At 39.3% G+C, this 22,391-nt stretch overlaps 1 protein-coding gene across 6 annotated transcripts in view; it reads left to right on the top strand.

Moving 5' to 3' along the window:
- DIP2A (disco interacting protein 2 homolog A) overlaps positions 1–22,391 on the top strand; it is an 80,677-nt gene that overhangs the window by 23,781 nt on the left and 34,505 nt on the right. For 4 of the 6 annotated variants that reach the window (XR_011680321.1, XM_071434412.1, XM_071434413.1 and 1 more), the window contains exons 2-5: positions 1,364–1,435; positions 9,392–9,511; positions 15,733–15,852; positions 20,442–20,687. Coding sequence is in view for 5 of the 6 variants with exons in the window: in XM_071434412.1 (XP_071290513.1) it covers positions 1,364–1,435; positions 9,392–9,511; positions 15,733–15,852; positions 20,442–20,687 (558 nt within the window). In the remaining variant the exon portion in view is untranslated. The remainder of the gene's footprint in view (positions 1–1,363; positions 1,436–9,391; positions 9,512–15,732; positions 15,853–20,441; positions 20,688–22,391) is intronic. The other 2 variants (XM_071434414.1, XM_071434416.1) reach the window with 1 other exon arrangement.

The following is a 22,391-nucleotide window of genomic DNA, read 5'->3' as shown; positions in this document are numbered from 1 at the left end:
CCCAGGCTTTGGAGAAAGGAACAAAGCCCAGCTCGGCTGGGCAGCACAGCTCGACCTGCCACGGCGGCGTTGCACAAAGCGGCAGAGATGCTTCTGACTTTGTCCTTTGCTTAACCTCATGCAAGCAAAGTCCTTCCAGTCAGCATTCCAGCCAAATCAAAGAATTCCAAGTGCAGCAGGATGCCAGCATGTGAGGTACTCTGCTTTGAATAGGACTCTCTCTTGAAGCCTGCCTTTTGATCATGGTTTACCTACCTGTGCACTTGGGTGGTACCTGGCAGAGGCTGAGCTGCACACAGGGTTGGGATAAGGATTATGTGCAGCATTTATGAAGCTGTGCAAATTGGTGTCTTCACTGAGCTTACAGTGCAGCACTTTGCTGTAAGGTACAGTTTTGATCCTTCAAGAATTTGCTGAGCTTTAGTCTTCCAAATTACTTCTGGTTTGAGAAAAACTGTTCTTCTTACTGGTGCTTCTTGTCTGTTGGATTGGGTTTTTTATTTCTTCCATAATTGATAATTATGCATCTCTTCTTCTGAAAGAAGATATCTTCTGATATCCTTTCCTTTTTTTTTTTTTCATAAAAAGTGTAGTTTGTCATTTTGACCACATGTTCCCAGGCAGACAAATCTGCTTGGGCATTTGTAGTGCTTTGTTTTAGTTTGATCTAATTCTCATTTTGATATGATAATACTATATATACATAAAAATTATATTTCTGTGTGTTTTTTCTGCTAATTTTTTTTTCTGCTCAAGAAAAATGGTAATTTCTGTGTTATGCCCAAATTTTGTATATAATATTTACATGGGTTTATGAAGAAAAACTGGCAGATTGTATTTTGAAATACCTGCAATAATTGAAGCACTCCAGGATGTGCATTTGTTTTTCTTATCTTTTTTGACCAATGTCTTTGAACTCCCATTGCTTGTTTTGGGAGAGTGTCAGTAGTTTGAAATTATGCATTTTCACTTGGATGGAGGTTGGGGATGGCAGAATGAAATGTCTTTGTGTCTGTTAGTGTTCCTGATATAGGGATTAGGCAGATATTTGAGGAAATGAAGAATATTAAGCAAAAAATTAAACACAGTCCTTATGGATTAAGGAAAGTATGTGAGAATCATCTTAAAATACAGAGTAAGAACTCTTATGTGTGAAATCTGACTGAGTAAAAGGAGTTCTACTTTGCCAGAGGTGGGCTGAATCCATATATCTATGTAATTAATACCTTTTTTGTTGTTTTTTCCCTGCATAGTTTGCTTTGTTAAACTCTTTCACCAATGTGTTGCTGACAAAATGTGCTTGATGCAAAGATTTAAATGTAGAATTTCCAAACAACATGTATTTATTTCTTCTTTTCTTTAGGAGACATCACTCAGAAAGGATATGAAAAGAAGAGGGCAAAGCTGTTAGCACGGTACATACCACTAATTCAAGGTGAGAAACTGCATGGAAGTTACACCTTTGTGCCACATCTGTGAAAATATCAAATGGAAAAGTTCTCATTAATAGACTGGATGAATTAGAATAGTGTTTGATATGGCATCTAAGCAGCAGTGGGAAATGGCTCTCACAGAGAAGTGCAGAGCAAGGAAAAAGCCTGAAATAGATATTTTTTTAATAGTTTTATATCAAATGTTAAATGGTAACATTTTTGTGAGCAAACTTCAGTTTGACAACTGCGTCTGAGACTTGAAGATAACAACTTTATTAATTTCTAAAGTTATTGCTAAAAGCAAATTGGCTGTTTTCATTAGATGAAAATACTCAGTAGTTCCCACTCTCATGCTTTAATGTGCTGTTTTTTGCATTTGCCCTGTGCCTCACCCCATTTCCACACACTCCCTCACTCCCTCTGTTTCTTCAAACTATTGACTTTTTTATATATCAACTATTACTTCTGAAGCTGGTTATTATCAGACTTCATCATCCACAGCCAAAACCTAAGTGCCCAGCTTTATAAAATTTATTTTTATGCTAGGACTCTCAAATCACTCAGGGTTTAGGCTGTTATGCTGCCACTGAGATTTGGTATTCTGTAATCCCCCAATTTTCCATAGCTTGACAGATTGTAAGATAAGGGAAAATGAGAAGAAAACTAAGGTGAGTGGAAGCAATAATGAGACACTGTAAACTGAGACAGTGTTGAACTGTCAGAATGTAATCTGATGTTTCATCATGGGGTTCTTAGCAAATGTTTCTTTTTTGTGGTTTTGGTTTTTATTTGGATTTGGGGATTTATTTAAGAATAGATGTAGGTTTTCTCTTAGCAAATTTGGAATCTCTGTAGGCCAAGCAGAACCAAACTCATCTCTTTAAAATGGCTTGTTCCTTGCAATGAAGCAGTTTGGATTTTTAGGATGACTTTGACAGTCAGCAGCAAGCTCTGGCCTCAGCTGCCACAGCTTCTCCTCCTTACACCATTTTTCTGGAAAGAACTGTCTCTGTTTTCTGTTCCAAATACCCTGTCCTCTAACTCAGCTTAGTTCAAGATTCTGAGACCAGGTGAGGTATGGATTTTGACTGAGGATTCCCAATTACTAGAAATATTCTGACAATGCATTCTGTCTCCTAGAAAGTCATGTATTTGGATTTCTGTCTCTTGTTTAATCTCTCATTATCTTTGATTTACTCTGCCTTCACTGCTTTCTATTGACAGTGGGGGTTTTACTTTATATTTTTTCCTTCTCAGCTCTCACAAGGCTGTTTGCACAAATATTCAAGTACTGAGCTCTCAAGCATAGCTTAGACAACTCCAGTACTTTGTCTGCCATAGTCCTTAAAGTAAGTTTAGATTTTCAGCTGCTTAAAGGTTTTTCTCCTTGTTCAGCTCTATTTTCCCTAATCGCCTTAAGCAGTAGTTTAATGAGTCAGCAAATCCTGTGGTTTGTCCTACTTGCTTGAGACCACATTTTCTAAGAAGTACCAGATTACCTGATCTTTTTTTACCACTTCTGCCTAGATGAGCATTAAGCTGACAGGAATCTAGCTTTAATATGCTAAAAAATGAATAGACTGTCTGCCTCTGAGCACAAAGAATGATGCTCTGGCAAAAAGATAAAATTTGCTTAAAACATTAAGCTAAACTGCCTGGTTCAGTTTCCTGACATATGCTCCATTAACCCAGTTCTAACTTGAAATTTCCTTAATTGACACAGCTCCAGCCTGGCTCAGAATGGTGTGTGGGAGTCCCAAAGGCTTTGAGCCTGCAGAAATTTTTTATCATTAACAATTTAATTGCAGCATTCCTGATAGGATTCATAAGGTTCAGTATCCATTAAATCTTTGCAGACTGATGAATGTCAGCATTTTACATTTGTTGAGTTCTTGCTCTATGATTTGACGTCCCCAGGACCACTAAATCATGTCTTTCTACAGCTTTATGGCATAAAAATGCACTTGCATGATCACAGGTTTGGGTTCTGGAAGTTTAACTTTCCCTTTTACACCTCATCAAGTGCTACCTGCAAACTCCTGCTCTCTCAATACCATCAAAATGGTTTGGGCTGTGTTCTGCTGCACTCTATGGCTGAGTCTGTGGGGAGCCAGATCATTACCCAGACAGTGTTAAACAACCCCACAGAGGGCTTGGGGAACAGAAAAAGACACAAGTGCCTGCAAAGCACATTTTCAATTAACAGGAAAATTAAGCAGAACACCCTGTGATTCAAGAGTCTCATTCCTGTAGATTGTTTTGTATTCTAAAGTTCTAAATCTGCAGTGATGAAGAGTTAGTGAAAATGTAAAGATTTTGCTTAGGAACCATAAAACTCTGTAATTATATGGAGATAATAACTAGGATGAGTTATTTTTCACTGATCCAACCAAGTGCACTGTGCAAAATCAAAAACAAGTGTTGAGTAATAGCAAGCATTAAACAGTAATTAATTATTTTAATGAAGTAAAATTTAACAGTCAGTAATTGGCTTCCTCAGTCAACCTCTGCATGCAAATTACAGATAAAACTCTGAGGAAATAATTAATTATATCTGTAGGCAATGCTGCATGATGAAGCTTCTGAGTGATGGATAACATCAGATAGATGGCAGAGGGTGATTTTGAATGTGGATAAAGCTGGGATGCAAAAACATTCAGAAATAACAGAATAAAGTAAGCAGCATGTACAGTGAGCATCCTCTCCTGATGGGCAGGTGATGGTCTTATGCTCCTTTCTAACACCTCAAGTGAAACTCCTGCCTTGTGATGGTTGTTTCCTGATTATCCTGATTTCCTACTGATGTTTTTACAGTGTTACTGGTTATTTTCAGTCTGCCTCTTTGGCTGCATAAATGAGGTTGCAATTGCAGTTAGTGTCCTGGTGCTACTTTACAGAGCAGTCCCTGGAAATGATTTCACTGGATTTAGTTAGTGCTAGAAGAACACCTTGGTGAGTGACTTCATTTCCTTCATTTCTTCTCTGGGGTCACAGTGATTCCACTCTAGAATTATTTTCTTTCATTATTTTCTTCCTTAGCACTTCTGCTCCAGCAAAATTGAAATGCTAACCATTTTCAAATTTTTATTTTAAGGGAAAATTATGATGAAACTTCCTCTAATTTTGGTTGAGGCTGGCATATCCCATACTTGTGTTTTTCTTAGGTTTTCATGGTTTTTTGTCTCTGAAAAACATTTCTGCTGCTACCAGGAATACATGTGCTTTCTATTCCTGGCTGCACCAGGTGATCTTCAAGGTCTCTCCAACCTGGGTTGCTTTGTGATTCTGTATAACTGTGATTTTTGTTTTTTCATCTTTGTGGGTAAGAGGTACCCTCAAATCAGCCTCTCATTCAATTAGAGTGGGAGTTTTACGTACCCCTATAGCACTTAGTACCTGTAGTTCCATTTTTAAGGAATATGCAACTTACTCTGGTGTCTTGGAGTCTACAAAAGCTTTATAATTTCTTATAATTTAAGGAAAAAACATACAGGTAGCTTTCTTGGTGCTATGGAGTTACAATTCCCACTTTATACTATGGGTATAATGGCTGTGGTTAAAGGATGTCCAAATTTTCATTGGCTAATTTGGTTGGATCTTGGTGTACTTGGTTTAAATGAGGTATGTCAAACTGTAATGTGTTCACATGGGCTAGTTGAAAAAGCAGTTTATAGCTTCATTGCTGAGTTTCTCAAAATATCAAGAGATTGCTATTCCTGTGCCTTTTCAATTCAGTGCACATCCTTGTATGTTAGGAGTGCTGGGCTGTTTGTGAAGCACCTCCTGAACTGCTGCTTAAAATGGACTATTATTTTGGGAAATTTAAGCTCTAGCTAATGCCTGTGGGAGTTCTGCTTAGCAGTCTGTCATAGTGTCTAAATAAGTGTCTCTCTTACTTGTAAGTAAGTAACACTTCTTATTTTTATTGAGGTAGTTTAGTCAGTGTTTGGATTCTCTGAATTGGATCCAAATCTTGGCTTGTGTTTGGTTTCCTTGAATTTATAACAAGTGTCTTCTATGCTTTTGTATTCTTTGCTGCTATTCCATGCTTCCTTGAATGGAAAGTGTTAATGCCCTTAGAATGGTTTCATAGGCTGCAAGTGAAAGCTTAGGAGGTGGAATTTACTTCCTTGAGTAGAGGAAAATGTTACAGAATCATGGAAGATTGTCAGACATAATGCATATGCATGATGCCTTTTGTTATCATTATTATTTCTAATCTCTTGAATTTCTGATACCATATTCTGGGTAATAAATTACATTGGGTAAATTCTTGTTCAGTCCTTCTAATCTGGAAGGTGTGAACACTTCCAAAACTGGATCTTGAAGATAAAAAAAGTGTGTACAGCAGGTAATATGTTCTGAGATGGGATATGATAGTAAAGGATGGTAACATTGAACTTGAGTGAGGACTGTATACTCAGTAACTGCCCCAGAGCCAGACCTCCACTTTCTGGATTTTCTGCCTTGTCATAGCTTTTCCTTTCTTTTTGCACTTTGAACCTGGCTGCTGCCATTTGTTCCTTTCTTATTTCCAGACCCAGTTCAATAGCTGCAGAAAGATTTGATAATGTACAAAGAGTCTGGAGTTTCCTCTTTGGCCTCCCTCTTCCCCTCTCCTCTCTACAGAGCTCTTAAAATTTTCAAAACATAATGTATTAATCTCTCCCCACCTAATGACTTTAGCTGGTCATTCTCCCCACTGATGCCAGCAGAGAATCTTCCTTGTCCTGGCAGCTCTTCCTTGCTCTTACAGTAAAATCATTTTTGCTTGTATAAATGAAAATTGCTTGGAATGCCAGTGTTAGTCTTGATTCTCCAGTGCTTGTGGATGGACAAATACAGGAATAATTCAAATATTATTTTTAATTTTCATCCAGTAGAAGCAAATTGTTCAGTTAGTTGGAACAAGCAGCCTCTTTAAGTTGACTTCATTCTTGCTAGCTTTGGGCAAGTTAAAAATTGAGAAAATACAGTGAATCAAGTGCCTTTAGTCTGTCTTTTCTGTAAAGGTGTTGGTGTGAGTGGGGAGACTTTGCCTAATTACCCATCTGCTTTTGCTGAAGGCTAAGGTAGTGATTTGCATAGTAGGAGAATAAATGAACAAGCTCACCAGGCTTGTGGAACAGCATTTTACTGGCACATAGTTATGTAGCCTAAGAGTCAGATGCACTATCTTACTATTTTTACCAAAAAGTGACATTTTTCAGATTCATTGTTGCTATTTTTGCACTGTGATATGAAACCTACTTCGAGAAAGCAAGAAGGCAAACTTAATCCAAAGAAATGGAGTTGTAGTTTAGAACAGTGCCAAGGATTTCATGCCTCATCCTAATTTAAGAGGAACTTCTGAGCTTCACTGGTACATACTTCATCACAATGACTCTGATTCACAAAAATCTGATTGAGAGCAGGAGAGTGTTCTGGAGTTGGTCATGGACTCCTGTTGGTATGTGTGGTCACTTCTCCCCTGCTCCTCCTGCCCCCAGGATTGCTGTGGCCAAACAGCAGCGCTTGGGTTGCGCGTGACTCGGGACATCCTGCATGCAGGTTGGCATCTGCTGGTGGGTTGTACCAGTCAGCTCATTTTCCAGATGATTCTCCTCCCACAGGGGATCACAGAGTGGAAAAGGGGCTCTTACAAGTCCTGATTTCAAGGCTCTGTAGTTACTACAAGACTGCAAATGGGAAGAGTAAGGAATTGGGAGGAATGTGAATCTCGTTTTCTGCTTACAACTAACAACCCTCCTGGAGGAAAAGAAATGGCACACCAAAAAAAAAGTTCTGGTTTTCTTTTGCTATCTTTTTCACCCAAGGTCTCTTGACAAAATTGCACAAAAATGATGTAGATATGATGTTTTCTGAGAATTCCTTAAGTAGTCTTAGTTGAAGGAGGCTCCCAGCCCTGCTCCCTATTCTCTTTTGTACCATCATAGTTCTCCCTTTGCCTTGGCTATTTGCTTGACTTAGGCTTAAGGAGATGACTTGCCTCAATCTTTCTAACAAAATCTGAAGTTGCTGTTTATTGTTTCCAGATGAACCAATCCCCCTGGACTGTTGACCTGTGGTTATGGAAAACTTGTGCTCAAGTGCAATGTGGAATAGAATTCTGCAGTGTTTTCACCACTTATCAGATCTGTTGAATCAGTTCAGTTGGGAGACTACATTTGTTTTGCTCTTACAAACAGAATTCTGCTTAAGTGTTTCAAGGAGTGTTAGGTCTGTGTATTGGTAAACACACTTTCTGTTCTGCTCCACTGAGGACACTTTGGTTTCTTTGCTGGGCTGTCTCCATATATCCTACTGGGGAATGCAGTTGGTGTTGGATATTCTGTCATCTGTTTAAAAAGCTTTACTTTTGGAAAATAGGAAAAATGAAGTGAGGATGTGTTTGTTCTTTAGTACAAACTGTAAAAGAAAGGAGCATATCTCTGGAGTCAGACTAATTTCTTAAAACTTAGATCTGTGTGAATTATTAAATCTTCATTTGTTTTTCTATTATTTAGGCCCCTTTATCCCACACCCTGAACCCATATCTAGCTCAAGGTTGCCTCTTCAACATCCAGAGGTGCTCACTGTTAGCTGCAAAGGGAAAGGGATTATGGAGTGCATTCATCCAAAGGTCTTAACAGATACCCAAGAAAGCTGGTGTATAGTAATTTACCTTGTCATGAAGATGATAAAACACTTTCCCTGAGGATATTGCATTTAAATAGAGTATTTGAAAGCTCTTTTTCATCAGTTGAGGTAGAAATGGGGTATTTAATCCAATTACACTCCTAATGTAAAGACTATATCTCACTGAAACGCCTTCATAAAAATGTCTTATAATTCCTAGATTTGTTAGTAGTTGCCAATTTCTTTCCTGATACTCACTTTGTAACAAAGGGAACAGAAACCCCATGAGAGAGAAGTGAAGCTTTTCTTACTTTTTAAAGTGGCATCTTTCCTTGCAAAGGAACTGACCCAGATTCCTGTGGGATGATGTCTTCAGTTCAGTGAGAGCTGCTTTTGGTAAATATTTGCATTTTGAAAATGTGGTGTTCCAATACTTTGTTTCCAAAACATGTTGTTTTCAAAAGACTTGGGGCCAGGTAGGAAAGCAGAAGCCCTTCAAGGGAAGGGAGGAGTGAAATGAAAGATATATTCAGCCCTGTGTGGTACAGGGGCTGAGTAAATACAGTGACCTTCATGCAGCCATATAAGTTTGTTGTAAAACACAGCACTAAGCTATATTCACGTTAGGATTGTGCAAAAAAACCCCTCCAGCTGCATTGGAATTTTTACATTACATTTTGAAGTGTGGATGTATAATAAAACTGCAAATGGAAGTTCCTAGTCCAAATTCATACAGTCCTTGATGGATCAGGAGCCAGCAGAGAGTCTCCTCATTTTGGGGATGGGGAAGGGATAATGCATATTTAATGGTTACTGTCCACTCCTTTGATTTTTTATTTTTTTTTTATTCCTCTTGTGCTACAATGTAGAATTCAGATTGATCTTCCTGAATATCAGCCAGCCTAAACATAAGCAACTGCTCTGGGTTATATAGAGCCCTGTTCTAATAAGGTGCAGAGCAAACAACTAGAGAATGGTTCAATTTCTCTTATTTTTATTACTTTGTGTGGGGCTGGGAAGGTCTTTCATTGTTTCAGGAGTACATGAAGCAACCAGACCTAGATTACAGCAGGAGCTTTTACACAGCTGAAGCTGACAGTAATTCTGCATTAATATCTGCACAGGTCTTACTAGAGAATTGCAGCATTTTTGTAAAATGGGAATCTTTGGAGTGTTGCTCTGTTAAATGGGTATAGATGAAATTGGATTAAAATGCAGGTAGAAGATGAGCTCTTTTTAAAGATACTGTCTTGCACCACTTGTAGTGAAACAATGTAGACGTGGGGAGCAGATATTATGCTTGCAAAGCTGAGTTTGTACTAAAATAAACTGTGTTTCAGGTGTGGATCCATCCCTGCAAACTGAGAACAGAGTCCCAGGCTCCTCCCAAGCCACTGCTGGGGTATCAAAACAGCAGAAATCCAGATCCACCAACTCGAGGGACGAGCGCTTCCGATCCGGTAAGGGCACACAGAGACAGCTGAGGCATCACATGTCCTGAGAGCAAAATATCCCTGGAAAATGGTACCTGCCCCCACACAGAAAGGTGCAGTGCTTTGGAAGGAGGGAAGAGATAATGAATGTTTTTCAAGGATCTTTTTGTTTTGTTTCAAGAGTGGTTTTGTTTGAATTCGGCCTGGAGGAAATGCAAGAAGGGAAGAAGACTGTAGGCCTGTCTTCTGATGTGAATTTTGTTGTGAATTCTACCATGCTCAACAGGTTTTTCATATTTACTAAGAAAACAAAATTGGGTTTCCAGTCTGTATAGTTAAAAATTTTGGAGGCTAGAGTGTGTGAATTTGGAAGATTTTTTTGCTTGCTTGTTTGGGTTATTTTGTTAAAGCAAGGTTATAGATTTGTTGTAGTTTCTTTCTAATATTTCCTGGTTTAAAGCAAGTGCACAAAAAAGGGAAATATCACAATGGATATTCTACTTCATTTTAAATGGACAGTACAGTGACAAACCTGTTTTGGAAAATTGTGTGAAAATACTGATATCCTCATAGCATCCTGTTCCCATTGTTACTTTTCAGGTGGTTGAAGTGCACCATTTCCCTGTGAAATTTCTTGTCACAATAGTCAGGAAAAACAGGTGTTTGAAAGCTTTTCTCTCCTAAATACTTGGGGACTTCTAGCTGGATATTTTTCTGTTTGTTGTGCAGGGTAATTCCATGTCTTGGGTTTGGGGATGAGAAGTGTAAGTGATGGCATGCACTGCACCTCCTTAATAGGTGGCTGCTCTTGGGTCACCTTGTCTTGCCACTGCTTGGGCAGGGTTTTATTGCATCCTGTTTGCCCTGCTGATATGGAAAACCTTGCTCCAGAGCTGGAGCAGATGTGCCTTGTGCATTCCTTAGGGCTAACTGAATCATGAATGAGACTTCTTAAATATTCTGTGGACATAGACAGACTCCTGGGAAAGATGCCTGCATTCAGCTACACAGAGAAGAAACTTCTTAATGCCAGGGAATAGTGCAAAGTGTTGTAATTAGCTAAATGACATGTTCCAAAATATTTTTTCAATTATTAAATTATAGAAATATGTTATAGGAAAGTATAACATGGAAAATAATTAGAGTAAGATGTGCCATTGTTAAACTAACAGAAATAAAAATCTGCAAGAAGAGCACAACTACTGCAGGAAATCTTTGGGAGGTAGTCCTTGGTGGGGACTGCCATGTCCTGTGGTTTCCTATCACAGCTCCACAAACTAATTTTTCATTCAATATTTCTGCCTAGAACAAGTTCCTTACTTGGCAGTTTGCAAAGTTCTTAGTTACAGCAGACATAATTGGATTTCTTTCTCCCATTAGGGATATATGAGAAGGCTTAATGTGCTCAGATGGTATCAACACCAAATGGTGATGGTTTTGTTTGACTTGGTTTAGGTTAAACTTATTTAGATCTGTGCAAAGAAATGTAGCTATGGCTTTTGGATGCCAGTACATATTCCCCTTTCTATGCTGTAATTAAAAAAAATAAATCTTCAGATGTACTGCATTAATGATGGGCTTCTTTATCTCAGCAAAGAGATATTGGTGCATTTTTTGGCTTCCCTGTGTGCTGACACACATGGATGTTGTGAGGGATAACCAGCTTCAGCCTCCTTCCCTCAGTGTCACACCTTTCTTTAGACTGTTATGGGGAAGGGAGGGTGTGTTGTTCCTTCTTCTTTCTTTCCTTCCAGTCTTTGGTTCTTGTTTTCCTTGCTTCAGATCTCAGCAGTTCTCCTATGTCTTTTTCAAGGGTAGTTGTTGAGGGGAGAATGCAGCTTTTCCTAAAACAGGATCTCTTTCTGGAGCAATTTTAGGTACTTTACAACCACCAACATAAATTACTTAAAATAAACAAGTAAGTGAAACAATTTTATCTTTTCATACAATTAATCTTTTACTCTTTGTAACCACATTTTTAAGTAGTTTCACAGAAGAGTTTTGTATTTAAATCAATTGTATGTTTTTATCATGTCCAGATAACTTGTCTTCAAACAACACATATTATCCAAAAAATTCCAACAGTGAATACTATTGATAAATCCAAGCCTGCTGTCTAGGCTTCAGCTGGAATAGTGTTAATTTTCTTCTTAATAGCTGGTACAGTACTGTGTTTGGATTTACAATGAGAATAATGCTCATATTTTATTATTCTTGTTCTAAGTACATTATTATTATTATGATCATCATCATTATTATTACATTTTAATTTACTTCAGATATTATTGTTCATATCTCAACCCATGGATTTTACCTTTTTCCAAGTCCTCTCCCCATCCCACCTACATAGTGCTTATTGCTTTGCCTGTTGGTATTTTGAAATCCATGAGTAGCAGAGACACTGGTCAGGCTATAAATGTCCTTTTTTTTCTTCAACCAACTGTAGAAATTCTTCCTTCCTTGTGCCTGAGGCAGGGACAGGAGTCAGAGGCTGATAAATGAGCAGAGGCTACAAATAGGAAAGAGAAGTGCTCTTCTAATAGCTGAACAGTTTAGGAGCTACTAAGAGTTTAGGTGATTTATAGTCCACAAACTATTTTAGTTTTCCTCCCTAATCCTTTTTTAAGGACATGTGGAAAGAAAGAAAATTAAAATAGATACAAAGAACTGGAGAGAAGATTATGTGGTTTACTACAGCAGAAGGAGAAAATGTTTAAAAGTTATTAATTGTTAATGGTTGCTTGCAGCTTAATAAAGTGCAAAAGCTTAGAAATACTTCTCCAAGACTTTTTCTTCTGCTTTCTGGATGGCAGCATATGGGTTTTTTCCCTCACTTTGGTACATGTAATCTTTGTGTTAATGAATTGCTGGGCTTGCTGTTCATCACTTCCAGTGATCACTGTTGAGCATTTGTGATCCCTGTTCTCAGAAATGTGACACATTTGGTCTGATTATGAGTGATTAATTCCCTGAAGAAAACTGAACTCCACAGTTCTTACGTGGTGAATCACTTTCACAGTAAATTTTGAAGAATTTAAGTAACAGACAGTGGTAGAGAGTTTCTTTTTGCAATTCCAATATCCAGTTAAAATTTAATTTATACTAATAATTTATACTATACTTAATGAATTTTTGTACCCTAAGTGTTCTGCTTCTTTAAAATTATTTCATTCCTTTTACTTCTTTTCTTGAAATGTGTTTTCATCGTGTAGAAAAGCTCTTAAAGCAAAAGTGGAATAGGAACAAAGTGTTCCAGGGAAGTGAAAGCAATTACTTCATTGATTTGGATGAGAGAGGATGTTCCTACTCAGCTGATGTCCAAGGACAAGATATTATAGGAAAGATTTCAAGCCAGGAATAGATTTTAATGAGTGTAGAGGGAATGATGAGTTAAATTGGCGCTGTAAAAATAAAACATGGAACAGAATAAAAATTCATCCTGACTGTCTCCTGGTTGCATTTTTATCAGTTCATCTAGTCTGTTCCAGGTTTTGGGGTGGGAATTAGGGCTAGAGGATGAGGTGGTAGTGATTTTGCCCTCTGGAAATGGAATAAAAAGTAGTTCCCATGCTTGCTCCCACAAATCTGTGTGATGTTATGACCTGCCCTGCTCTGCTTTGTTAAAAAGCCCCAGCACACCCTTGCCTCCAACTAGGCCTTTCCATTCCCAAAATGCACAACTGTCCAAGAATGCTTCCATTTTTAATCTGCCACATTATTTAATGGCATCATATATTTATATGGCAGACTACAGATATTGTGTTATTTTGCTCTTTGCAAGACCTTTTCTGGAGAACATTTCATGTTCCCCTGCTTCCTATGAGATGTTAATGCAACAAAAATGTCTTTTAAATTGTATGTAGATGTAGGCATGGTGGAAGTGACTGCATCTCACAGTTACTGTCTCTTTCTAGAAATATCCCAGCTTGCTTTTGGCTGGAAATTGTGCCAAGGAAACGTGTCCTGCAGAATGGACATTTTTTCCCTACTTTTAAGGCTCCAAAAACAACCTTGACATTGAATGCTGCTTAAACTTTCTGGAATTTGGGGACATAAAAGGTTTGCTTCTGGATATCTGTGGGAATAAACTTCATTAGTGAGCAATTATAACTAAAACTAAGGATCAGGAGAAACCAAGATTTGACAGTAAGCCTAGATGTGGAAATGGAGAAGGAGGCAGGCAGACATAAGCCAAGGGGAATTTTTCATTTATAAAACATCTGTTATTAGGTCCTTGGTGTGAAGGACAGGAGCAAAAATCTCACAAGGGGACCAGGACAAAAAAAAATTACTGTATAAAAGAGTAGAGGTTTTACTGAGTTTTTTTTTTTTTTTTTCTTTTTCCTTCTTAATATTTTTCTCTCATAATATCATCATCTTTGAACCTCCCATGTTAGTTGCACAAAAAGTTCTTCTTTGAGATAAGCATCTACTCAGTACATTCCTGAGTCTTGTAGGAACACAGGTGGGATAGTATATTTGCATGTATACATATTTTAAATGCTGCTCTGAACAGATGATCTGCAGGGAGCTGCAGACTGAAAAGTGATGTTATTGCTGTGAAGAACTGGTTGGTGTCTGGGACCATTTACTCAGGAATTCTTGTGATTTTGTAGAATCCATTTGGCCAGATTGAAGGGCATGTTCCTTAGGAATGCCCTTGTGCTGGGCATGACCAAAGGGGGTTCAGGGCCAATACAGAAATGGTACTTTTTAAATTAAAAAAAAAAAGAAGATGATACTGTAAAATACTGATCCTGTAGTCATCACTAAGGTAAATCCCTGTAGGTACAGGGATAGAGTTACCTTGTATATTATATGTACAAAATTATATGTACAATTATGTTGCATTGTATATTATATGTAAATTGTGTAATTATATGTCTGTCATACACATTTACATACCTACAAATAGTTTCATACCTTCAAATTTGTCTACCTGTTACATATTTAAATCATAGCAAAAGAATAGATGGATACTTACTGAAAGAATGTGTTTTCTTTCCAATTGAGTAGTTAAATTCTGAAAACCTTGTACAGCAGTTTCCATGTAAAAGAAATGTGGTCAGCCCAATGCAGAATCACATCCTCACTCCTGGGCTCTGTCTATTGACAGGGGTTGCCACACTCAGCAGTAGCAATTCTTTCCTTGTACTCTCTGTCATTGGTCTTGCTGTTACTGTTCATTTTCATATCTCATTGCTGTTTTCAGTAAATTGTTCTTACTTCAACCCATGGTCTTTGCCTTTTGTGCCTCCAAGTAATTCTCCTCTCCATCCTACCACTGAGAGCAGGGAGAGGGGGAAGAGAGTGAGCAGTGACTGTCTTGAATTGTTTTGAGAGGGAATACTGGGTTGGAGAATGCCATTCCTAAGCCACAACCAGCCCATTGTAACTATGTTTAAGTGTGTATATGATGTATTGTGCTTTTCATGAGTTTGAGTCTTGGTGGTAAGTCAAAAGTATATTTTTGGTTTGCCTCATTCCTCCTCAACATCTGTTCACTTCTCATGAATTTTCTTCCTTGTATAAGTTTTAGCTTTTGACACTATTGGAATGTAGATGTCAAAGAGAAAAGGTTGCTGAAAAATCACTGGAATACATTAAATTTTATCTGCAGCAAGGTCTTGATTGAACACTGAATTCCTCTTTAATCTCAGTTTTGGCTTAAAAATTAGAAAAGTTAAAATACAGCCCTTGAGCCTCTTAGGATAATTTTTACTTTCAGGAAAGTGCAAGCTCTGTGTGTCTTTTCCCTTCTTCGTATAGAATCATGGAATTTAGTTAGAGTTGGAAAATAGCTCTAAAATCATGAAGTCCATTGGCATCTTTTTTCTGGTTTTTATTACTGGCATTGTTTTCTGAGAACTTCAAGTATGCATGTACTTGCACTTCTTTTCCCTTCCTGGATTTTGAGGATGAAGAGTCAAATGCTGTTGCAAATTTACAGATTCTGCACTGAAATTCCCCCCCCCCCCCCCCAAATGAAAATAACTGATAGTTCAAAACCAACATATACTGGTTACTCTATAACTGACTGTTTATTTCAGGGGGGTTTTCAAAATGCTACTCACAGAGCTTTTTCAGGCTGATTTTATGAGGAAAATACATCAACTTGCCCCTGCTTATATTCTTCCTTAGCTTTGGAAACCATTGCTTCTGTACTGGATTGGAGCTGGAGGCAGTGGTGTTGATTCATTCCTACTAACTGCAATTCTGACCTTTTTGTTTGTTTGTTTTCTATCTAGATGTCCACACTGAAGCAGTACAAGCAGCACTTGCCAAATATAAAGAGAGGAAGATGCCCATGCCCTCGAAGAGACGCTCTGTCCTGGTGCACTCTTCAGTAGAGACTTACACGCCTCCAGGTACATGCTGAGTGAACACAGAGAGCTTACAGAGCTGCCCAGACAAGCTGTGGGTGTCCCATCCCAGCAAATGCCCAAAGCCAGGCTGGACTGGGCAGCCTGGGAGAGCTGGAGGTGTCCCTGCCCTAAGTTTTTAATAGGTTGCACTGGAGTTGTAGATCATGGCTGTATTTCCCAGGAATCAGGTCTTGGTTGGATTTCTGCTGTGATGTTTTTCCTCATGGTTTTAGAGTTTCATCTAGAGATAGTGTCCACATGAAAGCAGTCATAGAGAGCAGGTGCCCTTTATGCATTAAGTATGTTCTCTTACATCATATCTCACTCAGAGGAGATAATCTAGGCAAGCATGTCAGAGCTGAAAACACCTCATTTCAAACTGCAGAAGATTCTTCTTGTAAAAGCTGAAGAAAATACCAGAGCACTAAATTACTGCATCAGTTGCAGAGCACTCATCAGATGGTTTCAGCTATTCAGTGGTGAGCAGATTGAAACAGTCAGGGAATAATACACTGTAATTGTTCAGATTGGTTATGGCATAACACCTTCTTTAATTTTAGGGGGAAAAGGTAATCTTCTGTTGTCTCACAGTGAATTTTCTAGAGGTTAAGAAAATCATACAACATGTTGTGCTAGCAAGCCAAATGGTTTGAGACCAGTGTCTTCTATACAAAGAAGAGATTTCCTACAATGTTTTATTTTGAGAAAGTGTATGTGTCTTTTGTAATGAGGCCCAGGAGCAGAAGCACACTGACTTCTACTGCCCTTCTCTGTCATTTCCAGTTCTTAACCCCCTTCTCTAAAAGAAGAGTTCAGGTATGCTGCCCTCCTGCTTTCTGAGCTGTACTTCTTCTTTCTCTTCTTCCCATTTAAAGAGAATTCCGCTTCAGTTTGCTAGTCACACACTTAAGTATATTATTTTTGTGAGTTCTCCAATTATTTCATTAGTTAATAAACAATAATCCTCTGGGTTCTTATAGATGGTCTTTCTTGACCCTTAATGTTTTTGCCTAGAAATATGCTAAGTATTTTTGTTAAAGTATCTTTTTTTTCTGAGCAACTTAAAAAGAGTCTGAGATGCTATGGATAGAATGTTAGGTTGTGTGATAAAAGCTGCCCTGCTCACCTGCAGAGGAGCATGGGGTATGGCAGGTGAGGCACCCCAAATAATGCCCTGTCCCAGGAGCCACCAGCCCAGAGGGACACTGGGAACAGCACCAGGCAGGAAGGCAAGTTCAGGACTCTGAGATGGGTCACCCTGTCCAGGCCTGTCCCTGGAGAGCCTCAGCCCTCCTGGCCAGGTGTGAAGGCCATCAAGACCAATCAGCACTAGAGCACCTTCTGGGTTGGGGGGAGCACACAGAGGGATGAGGGACACAGTGAGAGCAAGAGTATTTCAGAACTGTGTGAGTGTTGTTATGGGATGAGGAAGTGCAGGGGCAATGGGATGAGGGTGAGGAAGTGAGGAAGTGCAGACTGGCAAAGGGGCAGACTTAGGGAGGAACAAGTGTGGGGAAAAGAGCAGGATATAGGATCAGAAGGGCTGGTAGTGTGTCAATGGAACATGTGCCTGGTCAGGCCCCTGAGCCTGCACTCCAAGCTGTATGAGTGTGTACAGAGCAGGATGAGGCCCTGGGATCTGCATGGTTTTTGTGTGTTTGTGCTGCTGAGTGTCATCTTGTAACATGCCTCTGCAGGTGGTCAGCAAAGAAGCCAGGTATGCTCACAGTGGGATTGAGCAGGGTGCAGTAGCACCTTCAATACTAGGAGCTGAAAGCTGGTGGGCATGGCCACAAGCCTGCTGGAGTTCATGAGCTATTTGGACAATGCTCCCAGGCACGTGGTGTCATTGTTTAGGTGCTCCTGTGCTGGGCCTGGAGTTGGACTCAGTATTCCTCATGAGTTCCTTCCAACTCAGGATATTCCTACTCAAACCATTCTGTGAGTGCATGGTTCTCAGCACAGTGTTAAATTGAAATCCAGCTCCTGGCTGGCAGTAAAGGAACTACATTTATCAGTCATCCTTCCAAAAATTTGAACGTACTTCTGGTTTTGTCCTGTTTGATCCTTCCCACATGAATTTCCTGTGATCAGAACTGGAGCTGGTCCTTCTTGCAAATCTGGCTCCAAGAGGGGTGGCTTCTGTGGCTGTCTTGGGTCAGCTCCCAGCCAGGAAGAGCTGGAAGCCAAGCACACAGCATTCTGTCACTGTTCTGTCACCACACACCAGGATCCATGGATTAGCCACTGCCACAGAGCTCCTGCTGGGGTGACCTTGCTGCTTCATGGTGTATTTATGTTTGATAGTAGAATGCTTTTAGCATGGATCCTCCAGTTTTGTACCCAGATTTCATTTGTCTGGAATCTGGGTAAGGAGATACTGTCAGAATGTGTATTCTGTGAGAAACCTGCTTTTTCTGTAGTTCTGTTTCTTCCTCTGAAGTGATTAGAAATGGCAGACATGGTGGTTTGGTTTGGGTTTTTTTTTAATTCCTGGCTGTTCATAATCCCATCCTGTTCCATATTCCTGGGGTTATTTATTTTTGCTTTCTGCCTAAAAGAAAGGGAAGGTTACAAGCAAGGTGGGTCAGGTTTGGCTTCTCTCCAGGAGCAAATGGAGTCAGCTGCCAAAAACTCCAAATGTAGCAGCAGGCTGGAAGTATCACATGGACCCAGGAATGGGGATGCATCACAGCTGAATCTTCTCAGAGATCTGTTGTTTGGCTATTTTTATTCAAAATTGTCATGTTTGATGAGGGAGGTCAAATAATGAGATACCTACAATTTTAACTTTGAAAATGCTATCAATATACTGGGATTCTTATGAAATGGTTGTTTAGTTTTTATGAGTTTAGACTCCTAAGACAAATTATTTTGAAGTTATTGGAAATGCACATATTCTGAAAATCAGAAAATGAAAGAGCTGGTAACTGAAATGTGTTGCCCAAGATGAGGAGTAGCTTTTTTAATGTTGCTTCAAGAAATGTATATGGAATTGTATCTAGATGAACAATTCTGTGTCCAGAGGATTAAGAAAACAGCCAAAATTCAAGTTGCAGAATTCCTGGTGTAACCAACCCCAAATTTCCCTGTCTGGGACTCTTACAGTGTAGTAACAGACACCTAACCTTATATAAAGCATGTAAAAGATCAAGTCATTAAAATTCAGCAATTTCTTTATGAGGGCAGGATTTTTTTCTGTGATAAGACTTTCTGATTTTCACTCAAAATCACAAGGGATGTATTTTCTTGATATTTAGAATTACCTTTTTTCTTGGATGGAGAATAATTAAGGAAGGATTCCAAAGGGAAACATCTGGAAAGTTGTAAGTGACTGGATGGTAATTAAATTAGGAGCCCTTTGTCAGGCTTTTCACAGCAGCAAATATACATCTAGAATGAAAAGATGCTTTACTAAGCATTTCTGTGTATTACTCATTCATATTAGTTTATGTGGTTAAAATACTTGCTTTGTAATTACTGTTTCATTGAACTTCAGAGCACCATGTTTTTTTTAGGAATTAATTCTCAAAACAATCCAGAAGTGAAGAATTCCCTTCCCCTCAAAAAGAGTAAAAAAGGAAATCAACAACAACAAAATAAAAAGGGCTTGATTCAGGTGTGATGAGATAAAATTGACCTGTTCAGAACAGACCTATTTTTTCAGTGGAATAGGAACGGGATGAGATGCTCATGGATTTTCTGCTGTAGGTAGAAGCCTTCTTTAGCTCTCATGTCATTCCAAATATTGGAGGTAATTGAAACTTGGCTCCAAGTGTGTTCTGCCCTAATGTGTAGAAGCTGTTCCCTTAACCCAGCACAGGGCAGCAAGAGGGATTTGTGTGTGTGAATATCCCATTCCTTTGGTACACACTTGGAAACTTGGCTCCAAGTGTGTTCTGCCCTAATGTGTAGAAGTTGGAGGTAGCTGCAACTTCACTCCAGGTGTATTCTGCCCTAATGAGTAGAAGTTGGAGGTAGCTGAAACTTCACTCCAGGTGTGTTCTGCCCTAATGTGTAGAAGTTGGAGGTAGCTGAAACTTCACTCCAGGTGTGTTCTGCCCTAATGAGTAGAAGTTGGAGGTAGCTGAAACTTCACTCCAGGTGTGTTCTGCCCTAATGTGTAGAAGTTGGAGGTAGCTGAAACTTCACTCCAGGTGTGTTCTGCCCTAATGTGTAGAAGTTGGAGGTAGCTGAAACTTCACTCCAGGTGTGTTCTGCCCTAATGTGTAGAAGTTGGAGGTAGCTGAAACTTCGCTCCAGGTGTGTTCTGCCCTAATGTGTAGAAGTTGGAGGTAGCTGAAACTTCGCTCCAGGTGTGTTCTGCCCTAATGTGTAGAAGTTGGAGGTAGCTGAAACTTCACTCCAGGTGTGTTCTGCCCTAATGTGTAGAAGTGGTTCCCTTAACCCAGCCCAGGGCAGCAAGAGGGATTTGTGTGTGTGACTGTCCTGTTCCTTTGGTGCACGCCCCTCCTGTGTCGCACGAGAGAGAGCGGCGCGGAGCACACGGAGCGCGGCCCGGCGCCGTGTTCCTGGTGCTGGGTCATTGCCATTCCCCCATTACAGGCCTGTCATCATTATTTTGACCACAGACACATCGTCAGCATCAGAAGATGAGGGCTCGTTGCGGCGGCAAGGGCGGATCGGCTCCACTCCGTTCCAGAGCCATTCCAACGTAGAGCCCTGGCTTAACCGGGTCATTCAGGGCTCCTCCACCTCATCCTCTGCATCCTCCACCTCATCTCATCCTGGAGGGAAACCTGCTGCTGCTTCCAATACAGCTCCTGCCACCACTGCTGCCGCTGTGCTTGCAGATCTCATGGCACACACGCAGATAGGTCAGTAAACCTGCCGGTGTGGTTGGAATGAAATCAGATTACAAATCCCAAAGCAAGGCTAAACACAAAGGTCTTCACCAGGAGATAGCTGTGAATGGCCTTAAAATGTGCAATTCACAGACCAGGTAGGTATGTGTATGTATTTAACCCAAGGCAGTTGCTCATGAGATCTGAACATGCGTTGTTCTTGGTAAAATGCTTGCTTTACCAAGAAGTTAAGGTTCAGTTTTAGTGGATTCCAAAGCACAGTTTCAAAGGAATCCTGGTTTTGGTGCATGCTTTCCAATCTGCATGTATTTACCCTAAACAATGTCAGATTGTGTATTTCAGATATGATTCAGTTGGTAAGCACCCAAAAGACAGAAAAACACACAGAATCTTTGGGAAGGTTACAAAATCAGAGGTGCTAATCATTAGGGAAATTTTTTGCTGTCAGTACAAAGCTTGTAAAGAAACATAATTTTTCATATTCCCATTTCCAAGCTTATTAATAATAAGAAATTTGCAATTTTTTTTGTCCTTGGTAGATGTAAGAAAGAGACAATCCGTCACCACTTCACTTTGAGCAATTCTGGATTTCATATTATGGATTTATAGAAATTATATTTAAGTTCTTTAAATTACAAAGTCAATTATGGCTAACCTTTTAAGCTTAACTGGGATTGATGAAATTCTTAATATAGTTGTAAAAACTTGAATGATACCCAAAATATAGTACTGCATCTTGGTATATCTCATTCCCCAGGCCAGATAGACCTGTCAGGACTGTTTAATCAACAACATACAAAATCAATACCTTGTATGCAAAATCAAGGCCTTACTAAAGAGTTCAGAGTCCAGCATTTAAGCAGCTGAATGTTGGGCTGTATGCACGTTTAAAATTTCATTAATGGGAAATAATTATAGTATCTAGAAGAAAGGAAGCTCAGGGATCTTTAAGAGCTGATCTATTAAAAATATTCATAAAGATAAAATTGGCAAAAAAAAAGATGCATTTTCACATAAGAATGATCTTCCTCATGTCTGCACTGCTTGCCATGTTCTATCAGTTTTCATTCCTAGCTTGGTAACATTCATGCATGGCCTGTATCAGTTCAGTTGAGACATTTTTCCTGTCTGCATGTATTTTCCTAGGTCACAAGAATATGAAAACTGACTCAGTTCTTACACTTCAAACTTTTATGACTCTTGATAAATACTCCCATACTTTCTAAAAGGGGCGTTGATTTGTCCTAGAGCACAGAAGATGAGTTTATTTATTTTTCAGATAGTGTGCTGATATCAGCAATGTGAAAGGCATCTTACATATCTTAATTGCCGTGCCCTACTGAAATATTCTGTGTTTTGGTTGTGTCCTGAATAGCTATTGACAGTTTTGAGATGTTGGAGAATTTAAATTTAGCAGCTTGTTCCCTTACTTCATGCTCATCTTCTCCAGCCTGCATTTTTAATGGTGAGCTCAAACTAAGTTCCCAGGCAGTAAACTGCACTGTTGGAAAGGCAAGGTTACAGTATTTAGTGGAGTCAGATAGAAATGTGCATTATTTTTAGGATGTTTGTCTTTCACTTAATAGCAGCAAGGACAACCCTTCATGCAGGGGGGATTTTTTTTCTTTTCTGTAATAATTTTTTTTTTTTTAATGAATAAGGCTGGTGGTATGTCCTGTTTTTTTTCAAGGTCACTATATCATCTGTGGAGTATTT

The sequence above is a fragment of the Agelaius tricolor genome, unplaced genomic scaffold (assembly GCF_023055355.1).
Source record: "Agelaius tricolor isolate 1412-34295 unplaced genomic scaffold, bAgeTri1.0.p SCAF_10, whole genome shotgun sequence".
Lineage (NCBI taxonomy): Eukaryota > Metazoa > Chordata > Aves > Passeriformes > Icteridae > Agelaius > Agelaius tricolor.
This window is presented reverse-complemented; position numbering and strand designations above follow the sequence as displayed.